This window comes from Poromitra crassiceps (assembly GCF_964638095.1).
Source record: "Poromitra crassiceps genome assembly, chromosome: 5".
Taxonomy (NCBI): Eukaryota; Metazoa; Chordata; class Actinopteri; order Beryciformes; family Melamphaidae; genus Poromitra; species Poromitra crassiceps.
Genome location: NC_139642.1, coordinates 36581268 through 36598193, shown reverse-complemented (window position 1 = coordinate 36598193; position 16926 = coordinate 36581268). Strand labels below are relative to the sequence as shown.

At 43.6% G+C, this 16926-nt stretch overlaps 1 protein-coding gene and 1 pseudogene across 3 annotated transcripts; both read left to right on the top strand.

Annotated features, from left to right (window-relative positions):
• Nucleotides 1-1497: 1497 nt before the first annotated feature.
• Nucleotides 1498-2852, top strand: LOC310777460 (eukaryotic peptide chain release factor subunit 1 pseudogene; annotated as a pseudogene). The gene has a single exon. The product of its transcript is annotated as a eukaryotic peptide chain release factor subunit 1 pseudogene (transcript).
• A 3424-nt stretch (nt 2853-6276) lies between these two features.
• LOC310776996 (multiple inositol polyphosphate phosphatase 1-like) lies at nt 6277-16662 on the top strand. Of its 2 annotated transcripts, XM_083637226.1 has the most exons (9): nt 6277-6284; nt 6387-6623; nt 8649-8785; nt 9412-9603; nt 10281-10475; nt 10867-10964; nt 11893-12023; nt 12574-12707; nt 13512-16662. In XM_083637226.1, exons 2-9 carry the CDS (start codon nt 6433-6435, stop codon nt 13769-13771), a joined length of 1338 nt encoding a protein of 445 aa, XP_083493352.1. In that variant the 5' UTR covers nt 6277-6284; nt 6387-6432; the 3' UTR covers nt 13772-16662. The 2 variants fall into 2 exon arrangements, with proteins under 2 accessions (XP_083493352.1, XP_083493351.1); XM_083637225.1 differs by lacking the exon at nt 6277-6284 and having other exon boundaries at nt 6329-6623.
• The last annotated feature ends 264 nt before the right edge of the window (nt 16663-16926 follow it).

Sequence of the window (16926 nt, the reverse complement as noted above, 5' to 3'; positions counted from 1 at the left end):
ATGGTTCTGGGGCAGCGATGTCATTCTGCTGCTGCTGTTGTTTTGGTGAAAGTAATGCAAAAGTAGTGTAATAAGTAACGAGTTACTCTACACAGACAGTAATATTGTAAAGTAACTTATTACTTTCAAATGAAAGTAACTAGTAATATGTAGTATATTATATTTTGAAAGTAACTTGCCCAACACTGGCAGACAGAGTCGACTCACACTATAATAACTCTTAAAGAGCGTGGTGCAGGTAAAAAAAAAATCTGAATTTACATTTTGGGCTCATGATTACAATGAAAATACCCCAAAAAGACAAAAAAGAAAAGATCACAGGGTATAAATATGGAGGAAAAGGTGGCATTCTATAAATGGGTGTGTGACATAATGACAGGAGTGACATCACAAGAGGAGAATGTTCTGTTGGGGCTGACATAGTGATGCAAAGTCATAGAGTGAAAAAAGGTGACAGATACCAGGGCAGACATAAAAGTTTAAACCACTCAGAAATCCTCATATTTTGGCCTGTTTGATCAAAAATAGGAGGATTTCTGAATGTTTTTTATGTCTGCCTCACCTTTTTCCACTATCCATAACTTTGCATGCCTGTGCCTGGCTGTCAATCAAAAGAAGGCAAAGCTTAGTCTATTGTCATGGCGCTGGAGTGCTTTTAGAGGCTGCCACGTCATAGTTTGCCCACCCCTTCCGACTTCAGACCAAAGCTAAGATGGCGGAGGTCCACATTGTCCACCGAAGTGTTAGTCTGTTACAGTGTATCCGTTTGTAGGCGTCTTTTGTTTTCGTGTAGCCTGCTGTTACTAACCTAATTGAGCGAGGGAGGGTTCGTTGTGACAGAGCCCTCGTGAACCACAAGAGCAGACAAACAGAGGCATTGACTGAGATATCCATGCGAAGCTACATCAGGTGAGAGATATCCATGCAAAGCTACATCAGGTGAGAGATATCCATGCGAAGCTACATCAGGTGAGAGATATTCATGCAAAGCTACATCAGGTGAGAGATATTCATGCAAAGCTACATCAGGTGAGAGATATCCATGCGAAGCTACATCAGGTGAGAGATATCCATGCAAAGCTACATCAGGTGAGAGATATCCATGCGAAGCTACATCAGGTGAGAGATATCCATGCGAAGCTACATCAGGTGAGCTTCGCTCTCTCTTTAGAGAATTGACAGCCTCTCTTAAATTAACTAATGAATGCCCAACATTAATGGTATATTGAGCCGTGATAAGAGCAATTGTGGGTCACGGCGCCGCCACGGAACTGCCCTATGGTATCTTCTTCCTCCATGGTGACATCATCAGTGATGTCGTAAATCTTTCCTTTACCAATTGTGACATCAGTGATGTCATCATGAGTAACATCAGTGATGTCATAACACCCATTGTGACATCATCAGTGATGTCATAAATCCTCCCCTGCTGGTGGTATAAAGTAGACCAGAGAGCGGCCTTAGCGAGGCAGGTGCTGAAACGATTACAGCAGAAAGATGCCAGATGACCCCAGCGTGGCGGACAGGAACGTGGAGATATGGAAAATCAAGAAGCTGATCAAAAGTTTGGAAGCTGCACGTGGTGACGGCACCAGTATGATCTCATTGATCCTCCCTCCCAAGGACCAGATCTCCAGAGTGGGCAAGATGTTGGCTAATGTAATGTAATGTTGGCTGATGAGTATGGCACGGCCTCCAACATCAAGAACAGAGTCAACAAGCTCTCTGTGCTCGGTGCCATCACCTCTGTACAACAAAGACTCAAACTCTACAACAAGGTGCCACCTCATGGTTTGGTCGTGTACTGTGGCACCATTATGACAGAGGAAGGAAATGAGAAGAAGGTCAACATCGATTTTCAGCCTTTCAAGCCAATCAACACCTCCCTGTACCTCTGTGACAACAAGTTCCACACTGAGGCATTGACAGGCCTGCTTTCTGACAACAGTAAGTTTGGCTTTATCGTGATTGACGGTAGCGGGGCACTGTTCGGCACGCTGCACGGCAACACCAAGGACGTGCTGCACAAGTTCACTGTGGACCTGGCCAAGAAGCACCGCAGAGGAGGGCAGTCTGCTCTGCATTTCGCTCGTTTGAGAGTGGAGCAAAGACACAACTATTTGCGGAAAGTGGCTGAGAAGGCCGTCCAGCTCTTTGTGTCAAATGACAAGGTCAATGTGGAAGGATTGGTCTTGGTCTTGGTCTGTGCCGATTTCAAGACCGAACTCAGCAAGTCTGACATGTTCGACCCGAGGTTACAGGCCAAGGTGCTGAAGCTGGTGGATATCTCCTATGGAGGAGAGAATGGTTTCAACCAGGCTATTGAACTCTCAGAAGAGGTCCTCTCCAATGTCAAGTTCATCCAGGAGAAGAAGCTCATAGGGCGGTACTTTGATGAGATCAGCCAGGACACAGGGAAGTACTGTTTCGGTGTGGAGGACACACTCAAAGCCCTGGAGATGGGAGCGGTGGAGATCCTCATAGTCTACGAGAACTTAAACACTATGCGTTACATTCTACGCGCGCATGGGGCAGAGAGCAACAGAGCCGAGAACAATGAGAAGACCTTATATTTAACGCCGGAGCAGGAGAAAGACAAGTCCCACTTCATAGACAAGGAGACGGGGCAGGAACATGAGATGACCGAGAGCATTCCGCTACTGGAGTGGTTCGCTAACAACTACAAGGAATTCGGAGCCATGTTGGAGATAGTCACAGACAAGAGTCAGGAGGGGTCCCAGTTCGTCAAGGGCTTTGGAGGCATCGGGGGTATATTGCGGTACAGGGTGGATTTCCAGTCCATTGAGTACCAAGGAGAGGACGTTGAATTATTTGATTTGGATGACTACTAGTGCTGGGGGGACTGAAAGCAAAGAACTAATGAAAGAATAAGGAAAGAAATATTCCACCTCTCTTTTGCAGCAAGTGAGAGGGTCAACCATGTTGACCATATAAGATAGACACACCTTGCAATTGACCGGTTGCATACACAGACATGCACTTTCAATGTACTGACAAAAAACAACCTCACACAGGTGAGATTTTCTTTAATCCAGAGAGGGAGAAAGCCCTTCCTCAATAAATCCCTGCCTTAAATCCCTGCAAATGGACTTTTATACCCCACCCCCAAAACGGTCATCAGTCATGTCACTCGACATCATGTCACTTGACATCGGCCCCTAGTCAAAACTTGACGGTGTCAAAGCCATGCTAGACTCTGCGTCTTGTTACCTGGAACTGGGCTAAGGTTTTTACAGGCATTATCTGGTGAAACTTACTGAGCGCTGAATGATTATTCAAGCGTGTGACCGTGACGTGACATTGCCCTCCCCTTAGAAAAAGAGAGAGAGAAAAAAAACGACTTGACTGTAGACTAACATTTATAATTCCTCTCTGGGTTTATTTTTTAGCTGCAGCCAGCATATAGCTGGGCATCAGCTCTAAGTCACTGTGTTGTTGGTTGGTCAGTCAGTCGGTCCACAAAAAATGTTGGCCCTCACCTGAAGCGGATTTATCGTTCTGGCACGGGATCAGCACGGGATGTTATAAGTGTCACATAAACAAGGTCTGTCACAAATCACTTATGCACAGACAGAGCCATTGTGACAACATGACAACGCTGACTTGCAGATTCACACAAGTGTTTTATTCTTTTTCTTTCCTACATTTTTAACCCTCAACACAAACATTTGGACATATAGCCTACATTTATTAATCATATTCAAGTCTAAAGGACAGAATTCCGATCATACTTTATGAGGAATTTTCTAGGATTAGAAGATAACATGCAAATTCCCCTAAATCAATTAATTAATTGGACATTTTTATCATTTAATCTGTACTTTCATCTACTTCCTCCATATGTTTTAGCAATGTTAGAGGAGACACAACCAGTAATCCATCCATGTTCTTTGCTAGCTCTCGCGGGCCACATAAAATGAGGTGCCGGGCTGGATTTGGCCCCGGGCCTTGAGTTTGACACAAACTCTATCTATAAAGACTATGATAGTCTATCTATGGTATGATTAATCCTTGACCATGAAAACATAGGGGTAGACATCACCTTTTCTGAAATGTTTAGAGCCCGAAACTGTACAAGTGTACCAAGTTTCATTATGAGAAAAACAAAGTGAGCACTTCGCCTCAAATTTGGCACACTTTAGCATCTGGACTACAAGTCCCAAAGAGTGTTATTGCCACCCAAGGCGTACCTAGCTCGCGCATGTGCAAGGGTGCACTGCACACACTAGAACAGCGGAGGACCAAAATGCGAGACTCATTAGCCAATGAACAGCCAGGAATGGGTCTCGCGCTACTTTTGCATGCTAAAATAAAGCTGATAATGTACAATTTGATTCAAGGAAAAAAAAACTTTCAGAGTACAACACAAACTGTCTATTTTTGCTGCAACTCGACAGTGCTGCTTAATCCAGGACCTTACTTCCTGGAACTCTTGAGAGTAAAACACTGATTGATTGAAGTGTTTATTTCGAATATGAAAGCAAAATAATAAATAAAAGCCATTTCAGAAACAAAGAAAAATAGAATATATACATATTCGAAAAGGAGTGGGAAGAAGTAAAACTTATTAACTCCCACCCCTTCTCCATAAATAATAAATAATAACAAGCTTCCTGGTCTAACCCTGTCTATATACTACTGTGTAATATTTACTAGTAATTCTGTTTCAGAATATATAATAATATGAAAATATAAATATAATATATACACATCATACAATAACATGTATACATATATACATATTAATATACACACACATTCATATATTTATCTAAATATATGACTACAATACTCATTATATACGCATATTTACACACTCACACACATGGAAAAGCAACAAGAAAATAACCCCCAAAAAATAAAAATAAAATAACCAGTACCCTTATAACACCTAGTGATACCCAACACCTCCCTCATCCCTATAACTTGTGAAGATTGTGTCTTTATACCTACTTTTAAACTGTTTTATGTTTGGACATTGTTTTAATTCCACAGTGCACCTGTTCCATAGTCTCACCCCGCTGACTGAAACACAAAAACTTTTCCTGGTTGTTCTAATAAGTTGAATATTAAAATTAAATTTCCCTCTCAAATTATAATCCCCCTCGTGCATGCTGAATAATGATTGTATATTTACTGGTAATAGATTATTTTTAGCTTTGAACATGATTTGAGCTGTTTGGTGTTTGACAATGTCTGTAAATTTCAGTAGTTTTGACAGTAGAAATAATGCGTTTGTGTGTTCCTGGTAGCCAACGCTGTGAATGGTTCGTATTGCTCTTTTTTGTAAGATGATTAGTGGCTGTAGTGAAGTTGTGAAGTTGTTGCCCCAAACCTCAGCACAGTACTGTAAATAAGGTAAAACTAGTGCACAGTATAGCATGTGGAGTGATTTGTAATCCAAAACCTTCTTTGCTCTGTATAATATTGCAATGCTTCTTGATACTTTAGTTTGTACATGTTTGATATGTGGTTTCCAGCTGATTCTGTCATCTATCTTTACCCCCAGAAATTGTATTTCATCAACTCTTTCTATTTCAATTCCATCTATTTTGATATTTACCTGTGTTTTCCTTTTACAATTACCAAAAACCATTAACTTTGTCTTGCTCAGATTTAATGAAAGCCTGTTTCTGTCAAACCACATTTTCAGTTTGTTCATCTCTGCAGTGATGTCCTCCTGTAATTGTTGCAAGTTATCCCCAGAGCAAAAGATATTCGTGTCATCAGCAAACAGCACCAAATGCAGTAACTTTGAAACTTTACATATATCATTAATGTACAGAATGAAGAACTTAGGGCCCAATACTGACCCCTGGGGGACACCACATGCAACATCCAAGCATGACGAAACACAGTCACCCAATTTCACAAACTGCTGTCTCCCCCTTAAATAACTTTTGACCCAATCCAGGACTATTCCCCTGATACCATATCTTTCAAGCTTTTTTATCAATATGTCATGGTCAATGGTGTCAAAAGCTTTTTTTAAATCAATAAATACTCCAACAGCATATTGCTTGCGATCTATTGCATCTGTGATTGCTTCTGTTGCCTCAATTACTGCCAACAGAGCGTCCTGCAGCAGCCCGGGGTGTAGCTCCTCGTACTGGTCCAACTCTTCTTACACAGCTCTGGGTGCGCCCCATGGAAAATGCGCCCTCATGCAAAACGGAATGTGCAAAACGCAGCGCTGCGACGTGTGATGTCTCTTCCTTCTTTATGTTCCTTGCTCAGAACCACTTACCCGGAAGATCAACAAAGTAAGTAGCCTCTCACCGTGCCCGTGTGTGTGGTGTGGTGTGGTGTGTGTGTGTGTGTGTGAAACGGTCTACCTCAGCTAACATGACCAAAATCTTTCCCAGATCCGTGTGCTGCGTGCTGGCCTGGCTCGCCCTGGCTCTGGACCGCATGGCTCTCTACTCGGGGCCGGCCAGAGTCCCGGCTCTCGCCTACTACTTCGGTACCAAAGGCCGGTACGAGGAGCTACACCCCGGGCTGCTGCAGGACGCTCTGTCCGTCAACCGCTCGCTGCTGCAGCCCCCGCCTCTGGCCCGCTGCACGCCGATCCACCTCACCGCTGTCATCCGACACGGCACCAGGTAAAACACCCGTATGAACAGTGGTGGTGGGTAGAGTAAAACAAAAACAAAAAAAATAAATTATTATAGTTCACATGGTAGGCTACTGGACGGCGGACCTGTAAAATGAAGTGAGTCTATTCAACTGTAGTTAATGTATGCACACAACAGGTTGTAGTATCCTGTCTGCGACAGGTTAGGCTCGTAACATAATAGATATATAATAGCCTATGTATATCTTTTATTTATTTCCTGTACATGTATTTATTTCCTGTACATGTTCCCATGTTTATACATCAAATATATGTATATTTTTGTATTTCTTGTTCATGTTCATATGCAAACTGATCTGTATCTGTATGGTATGCTATGTTTTATTTGTTATGTCATGCTGTTATGTTATGTCCTGTCATGTCTGTCAAGAGTATTTGTTGCTCGCCTGTGAGCTTTTAACGTGTTGGGTAGGCTGTGAAACTGAAATGCCCTTCTGGCATAATAAAGTTGTCTGAATCTGAATCTGAATATGTAGTTACATGGTACCGGACCTGACGTCAAAGCTGCGGCTTGCGACAGAGATGGCTAAAACCCAGTGGGGGATTCGAGCCACTGATCTTCTGATTGAGACTGACTTTGATGCATACAATCCGTGTCGAGGTGACTTCCATGCTTGGGCTCTCTCCTGGCTCATGGAGGCTGACTTTGGTGCTTACAATCCTGGTACAGGTGACCGCTGGTACAGCAGCACCACCATGACACTGAGAAAAAGATTGCAGACAGCGCAAAACAAATTAGTCAGGCTCATTCTACAGCTGCATCCCAGGACTCACCTGCTACAGTCTCATTTTGACAGCCTCAAGTGGCTCAGAGTAGAGGAGAGAGTAAAGCAGATCAAACTTTGCATGGTTCACAGGATAGTCAGTAATGTAGTCTCAAGGTACCTCTCAAAGTATTTTATTAAAGTCATGGACGTGCACGGTCACGTCACGAGGGGGAGCTCCACCGATTTTGTCCCAGCCAGGTGTAATCCGTGTATAGGGCAGAGCACATTCCTTTACACAGCAGCTGTGCTGTGGAACAGCTTAGCCATAAACATAAAGTCTAGTGTCTCTTTTTCTTCTTTTAAATCCTCTGTAAAGAGCTGGATCAGGAGTAGTCGAACCTGGGTTTAATCATTTTTTTGACTGTATTTCGTGTAGTTTGACTGCATTTTATTGGGTCTGTTGTACTGTTTTATCATTGTGTACTATATTTTTGTTCTTCCCTATGTTTCTCCTTGCCCCTACGTGGTGGGTGCACCAGCATGTACCCATATTAAGCATGTACCCATATTCTTACACACTCACACGCACCCATACATTCGCTCACCAGTTCATATTCCACACTGACATCTTTAAGGCCCGCAATAGAAATAAGCTTCTAGCTTTATTGCATTTTTATCCTTTTGATAATGGTGCATCTATGTATGTATTGTATATATTTGTTCATTATCAATAAATATGTCAATCGATCAATCAATCAATCAATCCAGGTCTGCCTGGTTGTCTCCAAATATGATGGACTGGTTGTTCTTCTTGAGGTAGAAGGCAACGACGTAGGTAAACATGAGGGTGGAGCAGCACTGGCACAGCATGTCCATGGCCTTCTTCATGTCAATCCAGGACACACGCTCCTCTATCTCCTCCATCTTCTGCTTGACCCTAGCATAGAGCTGGTGCTCAAAGCGTAGGCTCCTCATGTGGTTCTTGTAGCGGGAATTATTACTTGGCAAATTACGGACATGGCCGATTCGCACGGGATTAAGATCACAGAGGATCTCAGCAATTATTACAAATGACCAGAGGTCCCCAGATAATACTTATCCTGTGCGAATAGGGCTTTGATGAGACTTAACGCTCAAACTAGGCAAAGTTTGAACTTACGCACAGCTGGTGCAACCGCAACCCACAATATCCATCCATCCATCATCCCTCCCTCCCTCCCTCCCTCCCTCCCTTCCTCAGGGAACTGTCTATATTGTGTTACTAATGTATTGTTGGTAAAACTAAGGTTCCCGACTGTGAAAAACATCCGTCGGATGCAGAAGCTGTATCAGCTGGTAGTGAGGGAGGCCACGGGGGAGTGGGGGGACTGGCTGAGGGACATCACGACCGGCTGGGACATGTGGTACACTGAGGACATGGACGGTGAGGAGGACACATTGTCTGACAGTCTCTCTCTCTCTCTGTACATGTAGGTCTCTCCTGTCTGACACTCTCTCTGTAGGTCTCTCCTGTCTGACATGCTCTCTCTCTGTAGGTCTCTCCTGTCTGACAGTCTCTCTCTCTCTCTGTAGGTCTCCTGTCTGACAGTCTCTCTCTCTGTAGGTCTCCTGTCTGACAGTCTCTCTCTCTGTAGGTCTCCTGTCTGACAGTCTCTCTCTGTAGGTCTCTCCTGTCTGACAGTCTCTCTCTATAGGTCTCGTCTCTCCTGTTTGACACACTGTAGGTCTCTCCTGTCTGACACACACTCTCTCTGCAGGTATCTCCTGTCTGACACACACTCTATAGGTCTCTCCTGTCTGACTCTCGCTCTGTGGATCTCCTGTCTGACTCTCTCTCTGTTAGGTCTCTCCTGTCTGACATTCTCTCTCTAAAGGTCTTTCCTGTCTGACATTCTCTCTCTCTCTCTAGGTCTCTCCTGTCTGACCATCTCTCTTTCTGTAGGTCTCTCCTGTCTGACCATCTCTCTTTCTGTAGGTCTCTCCTGTCTGACAGTCCAGTCTCTCTCTCTCTGTAGGTCTTTCCTGTCTGACCATCTCTCTACTCTGTAGGCCAGCTGGTGGAGAAGGGTAGTGTGGACCTTGTGAACCTGGCCAGGCGTCTGTCTATCTTGTTCCCCTCTCTGCTGTCTGAGGAGAACCTGGCTCAGGGCCGGATCCGCCTCCTCACCAGCTCCAAGCACCGCTGTGTGTCCAGCATCCAGGCCTTCCAGGAGGGCCTGGCCCAGCAGGGGGCAGCGGCAGGTGAGGGGGGGGCGGAGGGTTGTTGAAAGGCATTCTGGGAAGCGTAGTAAATCAGTTTCAAGTCTTCTTCAATACAGCATGATGTTCATTTAGTAAATTTTGGCCCCATTTTAGTGGAGCCGTTTAAAAGCACTTTTAATATAAAATCGTTCACAACTGGAAAGAAGTACCAACATTGGCACAAATACTCCTTGTTCTTTTGATAAAAACCTATTAGCCATGCAAAAATTGAGTTATTTCCTATATGGCCACCATTTCCACCCTGGAAATACTATTTTGGGGGCATCTTTGTGTAGAATTGTCCAATATGAATGATCTTGCTATCAAACCATATATTTATGACCACATAGAAGCCAGATTTATGCTGCCTTCAATTCGCCTCGTGTTTACCGTGGCGTGCCGTGAATACGAGACCGGAAATTGTGTACACGATATTCTTGGCATTCGAGTGGTCATGTCGTGAACATGCGCAGTTGACTAGATAGAAGCCAAAGTTGCCCCCAAAATAGTATTTCCAGGCTGGAAATGGTGGTCAACTTGGTGAAATCTAGAACAATCCCCAAGGAGTATTTGTGCCAATTTTGTTGCTTCTTTCCATATGTCAATGATTTTTCTTTAATCTGCTCCACTATTTAAAGTAAAATAGATGACAAAGCAGACTCTCCCCTTCTCTACAGACGTTCAGTACCGGCACAAGGTGAATGACGATCTGATGCGTTTCTTCGAGCATTGCCATGGTTACGTGGAGGGCGTGGAGAGGAACCGCACGGCGCTGGCGGAGGTGGAGAAGTTCAAAGGAGGAGAGGAGATGGAGCGAGTGAGGAGGAAGGTGGGCGAGCGACTGGGCCTCCCTCACCACCGCCTCACACCGGGTCAGTGTCAGTCTCACTCTCTGCTCAAGGTCTGGGATTTGCATCACCATAGTGCCAAAGTGACGCCCACTTCCGGGTTAGACATATGAACCAAGGGATTTCATTTACTGATTTTATTTTTCCACATTTTGTAAAATGCTTGTAAAAATAGTTTTACTTGGTCAAACCAAGCGATTCAGCTATATTTAGAATCAGGAGAGACCATAGATTAGAACATTTTACTCAGACCAAAAAAAAGCGGAAAAAACAAACAAAAAAACGTTTAAGTATTGGTCTGAGTGAAATGTTATATAGTCTCTCCTGTAGCGGCCAAGGAAGAACCCATTACATTTTATGCAATATATATATGCAATGCTTATGTAATGTCTCTCTCCCCCCTCTCTCTCTGTAGAGCTGGTTGAAGCAGCGTTCTTCTTGTGTTCCTATGAGTTTTCTATCAAATCTCTTCATTCTCCCTGGTGCTTCCTGTTTGATGAGGACGATGCCAAAGTACGTACAGCAACACTTTCAGGCAGCATAATGCAATAGTTCTCAAAATGGGGTCCAGGGACCCCTAGGGGTCCTTGAGGGGTTTCCAAGGGGAATCATTTACTTCTATAATTACATCCATAGGTAACGCAATGACAATGTATTGTATGACTATTAGTAATGGGTTTCATACACTTTCTGTAATAAAACATCCAAAAGCATCTTATCAGATGGTGGACCCTGGGACAAAATCTTATCAAATGGGGGTCCGTGGTCTAATTTTTGTCAGTTTGGGAGTCCTTGACGTGCAAAAGTTTGAGAACCACTGGCATAATGTATCCAAAACCCTTCACAGTAGGGCATTCACGGCTACTGCATTTGAATAGTCATCGCCTACTCCTATTTTTTTTCACCTAATAAAAATGATCAATTCTTTTCAAAAAGGTCTAAAAAACAGCCAGTAAACTAATATATGCGGGACCACCCTTGGGGTATGTGAAAGAGCAGAGTCCTGATTGGCTCTGAGAGGCTGTTTACAAATGAGCGGCTAAACCGCAGCAACTTGTGTGAGCTGGAGATAGCGACTCTTTGAGTGCCGTAACAAGATAGTCGAGAGTCTCTCCCTCTCTAAATACATTAAATTCTGTTTAAGTAACATGACATCATGTAGAAAATGATTGTTCAAACAAATCTGTTGAATTTATTTATTTATTTCTATTGTTTATTCCTAAAACCAGAGATGAATGATTGTCGACTGTGATGCACAATGTTGGCTAGTGGATTTGATAGTCGACTATAGTCTGTGAAGCCCCTACAGTACTTCACACACATACTGTCTCTCCCTCTCTCTCTCTCTCTCTCCCTGTCTCTCTCTATCTGTCTCTCTCTACATCTCTCCCCCTCTCTGTTTCTCTCTGTCTCTCTCTGTCTCTTTTCCTTGCTCTACCAGGTTTTGGAGTATAAGTCGGACCTGAAGCAGTACTGGAAGCGGGGTCATGGTCATGTGATCACCAGCAGGTCTAGCTGTCCTCTGTTCCACCACATCTTCAGCGGCCTGGAGGAGGCGGCTCGTGCCCACAGGTCTGCTCAAAATACCACGCACTCCCTTTGGGTTAGGAAAGTAGTTCTGCGGCACAGAAAATAGTCCCCAGTTGTTAAGTAACAACCGAAGAAGTCATAGTTGAAACTCATCTGGCATGTTTATAATAGACCCTTTTCACGGGGGGCATTTTGTGTCGAAAAGGCAGAATAAACACAGGTGCAAGCAAAACACTAATGAGGGTTTCCAAATTCCTATGATGGACGTTTGAAACCCTCATTAGTGTTTTGCTTGCACCTGTGTTTACACTGCCTTTTCGACACAAAATGACCCCCGTGAGAAGGGCCTATCAGGAGATGAGCTTTTGACGTAGGGCTGAGCGATAATTCAGTATTATCGTTTATCGTCTTTCAGTGGAATCATATTGCGTTGATATGAAGATATTTTTTATATCGTGACACACATTTCTGCTGTCTAAATTGATGACAAGCCAATTTTACTTAAAACTCTGATAAAATTAAGTATGGAATATTATTTGAATGTTTCTGTTTTGTTTGACATCCCACCTAACATTACCATGTGTGTTGTCAGGTCCGGTGAGCCTCTCTCTGAGGTGGCGTCCATCCAGGTGGGTCACGGCGAGACGCTCCTCCCCCTGCTCAGTCTGCTGGGCCTCTACAAGGACCTCGACCCCCCCACCGCACACAACTACCACACACAGCACGGTAACAGATATACAACTGTGACTTTTATGTGTGTGTGTGTGTGTGTGTGTGAGTGTGAGAGAGAGAGAGAAAGAGAGAAGAGAATAAGAAGAGACGAGTTGGATCCTGTGTGAATCCAGCCTTAGTATTACCTTTTCAAATTTTTATTATCATTGAAACCGTGTTACCGTGATTACTGTGTTTTGAAAAACACGGTAAATACTGTCCATCATCAACCAAAGTTAGCAAAAGTCTCCCAGCCTTGGTGAAATGATTCTAGTGAACGTATCAGTACTTTTTGAACATTTTAATACTCATAATAATAATACTCATAACGTGATAATTTTGGTCGCTATAATGATATGAAATTCTCGTTGCAAACTATTGCTTCCTTCGCGCCGTCCGGAGCCACCTGCTCACACGTTTGCATTGATTTTAAATGGAATCTTGATGCGCGAGTTTGTGAATTTTGCCTTGGTGTGAACACGCAGTAACACTGGAGTGCTGCTGTTGTCGTATGTTTCCGATACCGGTGGTAAAATTATACTTGTAAAGCGGATTTAAAGCAGATTAAAGCATATTATTTTCAAACGGCGAGCTCCAAACGATAATGTTAGTGAAGGTGCGTATGTGGTGCCGGTTTCGGAGGAGTGGAGGGTGGATATTTCACTCAACAGCTTGGCATGGCACCTAAATGATGCACCTAAATCTGCAGTGCAATTCGGCACCGGTAGTACCGGTTGTAAAGGTACCAGGCGGTACCCTAGTGGTACTGGGCTTCGGTACCCAACCGTTCATTGAACGGTGTGTTTTGTTGTATTGCAGGCAGAAGTTTCCGGAGCGGCCGGATCGTGCCGTACGCTGCCAACCTTGTGTTGGTTCTGTACAGCTGCCGGGACGGGCCCAGCCCCCGGCTGCAGCTACTGCTCAACGAGGCGCCCCTGCGGCTCCCCGGCCTGGAGGAGGACGCGCCACCGTACCAGGCGGTCTGCCACGCCTACCGCCACCTGCTGGACGGCTGTGACTCCCACAGCGAGTGTGAGGGGAAGCCCGGCCAAGCCCGCCCCACCAACACCGAACTCTGAACCACACTATAGAGAGCCAAAGTCCCAGCCACTTCCTGCTTCAGCACACGGACCAGCCTCGGGAGGAAACATGAGTGGTGGTGAACGGCGAAAGACAACTTTTTGATCCCGTTTGAATTGTGCCATGAAGTACACGTGGTTTTTCCTCAATTTAAACCATAACTTTGCAAGTCAAGAAAGTTGCAGTTTCACGTAAAACTGAAACGGAACAGTTAGTTTTGTATGAAACCACTCAATCAACTACATCTCTTGTCTCACAGTTAGGTCCATATATATTTGGACATTAGACACAGTCTTCATCATTTTGGCTCTGTACACCACCACAATGGATTTGAAATGAAACAATCAAGATGTGCTTTAACTGCAGACTTCCAGCTTTAATTTGAGCATATTTGCATCCAAATCAGGTGAACGGTGTAGGAATTACATAGCATTTTACAGGACCAACATTACATTTTAAGGGACCAAAAGTAATCAGTCTTCAAGCAGTCAATGACAGCCTGAAGTCTGGAACCCATAGACATCACCAGCTGCTGGGTTTCTTCCCTGGTGATGCTCTGCCAGGCCTCCACTGCAACGGTCTTCAATTCCTGCTTGTTCTTGGGGGGGTTTCCCTTCAGTTTTGTCTTCAGCAAGTGAAATGCAGCTGTGGCTCAGGAGGTAGAGCGGAGGTGTCCTTGGGCAAGACACTCAACCCCAAATTGCTCCCGATGGCTGTGCCAGCACCCTGCATGGCACCTTCGGTGTGTGAATGGGTGAATGTAGGCACATTGTAAAGTGCTTTGGATAAAAGTGCTATATAAATGCAGTCCATTTACCAAATGCATGGTCAATTGGATTCAGGTCAGGTGATTGACTTGGCCATTGCAAAACTTTCCACTTCTTTGCCTTAAAAAGCTCTTTGGTTGCTTTTGCAGTACTGTATGCTTCATTGCTTCATGTCATTATCCATTTGCTCTGTGAAGCACCATCCAATGAGTTCCGAAGCATTTGGCTGAATATGAGCAGATAATATTGCCCGAAACACTTCAGAGTTCAGAATTCACTCTGCTGCTGTTGTCAGTAGTCACATCATTAATAAATACAAGGGAACCTGTTCCATTGACAGCCATACATGCCCAAACGTGGGCATGCATTGCTGTCAATGGAACTGGTTCCCCTGTTACCTGTAGCCTTCATCTGAGAACTGATGTGCCAATGATGTGAGCATTCGTATATCCCCCGGTAATTTTTTATTTTTGTGTGTGTTTTTTTAGGAGCAAAGCTTTAAAAAGTGATTTAAAACAGGACAAAAATATGAAGAAGAAACAGGAACATACAACATAGTAGGAACGTAGGAACATACATATGATCACCCCAAATGTGGGAGGAGTAGCTCCTCACTGAGGCCCATCTCAGCCAAGCAGAGCTTCATGAAGTCTCTCGACAGTGAAGTACGGTACTTGTTGGCTGGAGTGACGGATTAAACTAATTCCTCAATCTGCTGGATTGTTGTGTTTCTGATGTGCTTGTTCCTCTGGCTAGTACACAGTGTAGAAGATGTGACAAAGTGGGGTGGGGAGCAAGAGTGAATGGGTGTGTCTGTCTGTGATGACGGATCACCCAGCTCTAACTTGTGGGTAACATTTTCTTTTTTCAATTTTTTTCTTATTTTTTCTTAGAATACAAAAAAGAACAAGCTCAGACACAGGAAAAGAAAGAAAAGGCATACATATATTATCAACATTCCAATATTAGAACGTGGTGTGACCAACTGCATAAGGTGCTTATAAGAGATGTTGTGCATGGGATCCCACGCAAGGGGTCGATGAGAAATCAGCTGGACGAGACACTTGTCGCGTTTTAACCTCATCAAAGTAGGCCAGAAGCAGGTCCCAGATAGTTGAGAATCTTTTAAGTGAGTTGGTCCTCAGGAACCTGAGTCTCTCCATCCGTCTCCAACTGAGACCATGTCCGTCAACCACAGCTGAAAAGAAGGTGGAGAGGGGGACTTCCATTCCTTCAGAATGAGTCTCTTGGCAACTAGGGCTGCAACGGATCATGGATAATCCGTGATCCGTACGGATCACCCCCCCACGGTTCGGCATGCATGTGAACCGCGGATTAATTGCTAATTTATTCTGAGATTTTTCTGATGACTCAGCATTCCCCAGGTTTTTGCTTTCCGTCAGCCGCACAAAGTTTCATTTGTATTCATTTAATTTGGGACTTTGAATTTGCAAAGATTTGTTGTCTTGGTTTGACTCTTTGTGTCTTAATTTCAGAGCGATTCTTGTGGCGTTTGTAGCCTATTGCTTTCAGGTGGGAGTTTCTGTAATTACAAGCTTCTGAACGGGTCAACCTCCGAGTCACTAATTGAAGTAAATTATTATTTTTCTGTTTTGTTTATTTAACTTTTCAGGACATATATGGAACAGTAATTTAACTTCTATGTTTCAATGACCATTGCAGGACAGGTAAATATTACTTTCTGCATTGGTGCAATATAGGCTAAGGTAATATTCTTGGTGTGTATGTTTTTGGTGTACAGGGATATCTGTCATTGAATGTTAATTGTAGTTTGATTGGTCATGCACTGTGTGTATATGTGACATGTGCTATGACGCCACCTGTATGTTCTCTCGAATGCCCAAGACAAATGTCTCCTAAGGGAGACAATAAAGGCTAATCTAATCTAACTCAGGAAAATACCTCTATTCCAAGTACAAACAGTGACAATAGAAATTGCTGAAAAATAATAGTAAGAATAATAAATAAAAATAGATATACAAACATTTTTTTAAATGGAGAGATGTGATATAGTGATACTAAAAATCTAACGTGAGGTTTTATAGGAACATGAATGACAGCATGTGAGGATTGGGAGCTTTAATAAAACATTTTTCAGGGTTGATGCAGAGTCTACAGTCTTTCCTGCTGTCTTATTTCTTCTATTTCTTTCTGGGGCAACGTTGTGATGAAGAATCTTGAGAGAGGAGAGGATGTGGTGAATTGGTATGGTACAAGAGCTTTTAACTAACATTCAGAACAAAAGCCAGACTAGCTGGGATCAGATACATTTTTTGAATCTGTATCAGAGTGCAGAAAATGTTAAAGCACTTTAAATAGACCAGATACAGGTTGGATTCAGGATCCAGTTTATTAAGAATAGTGCT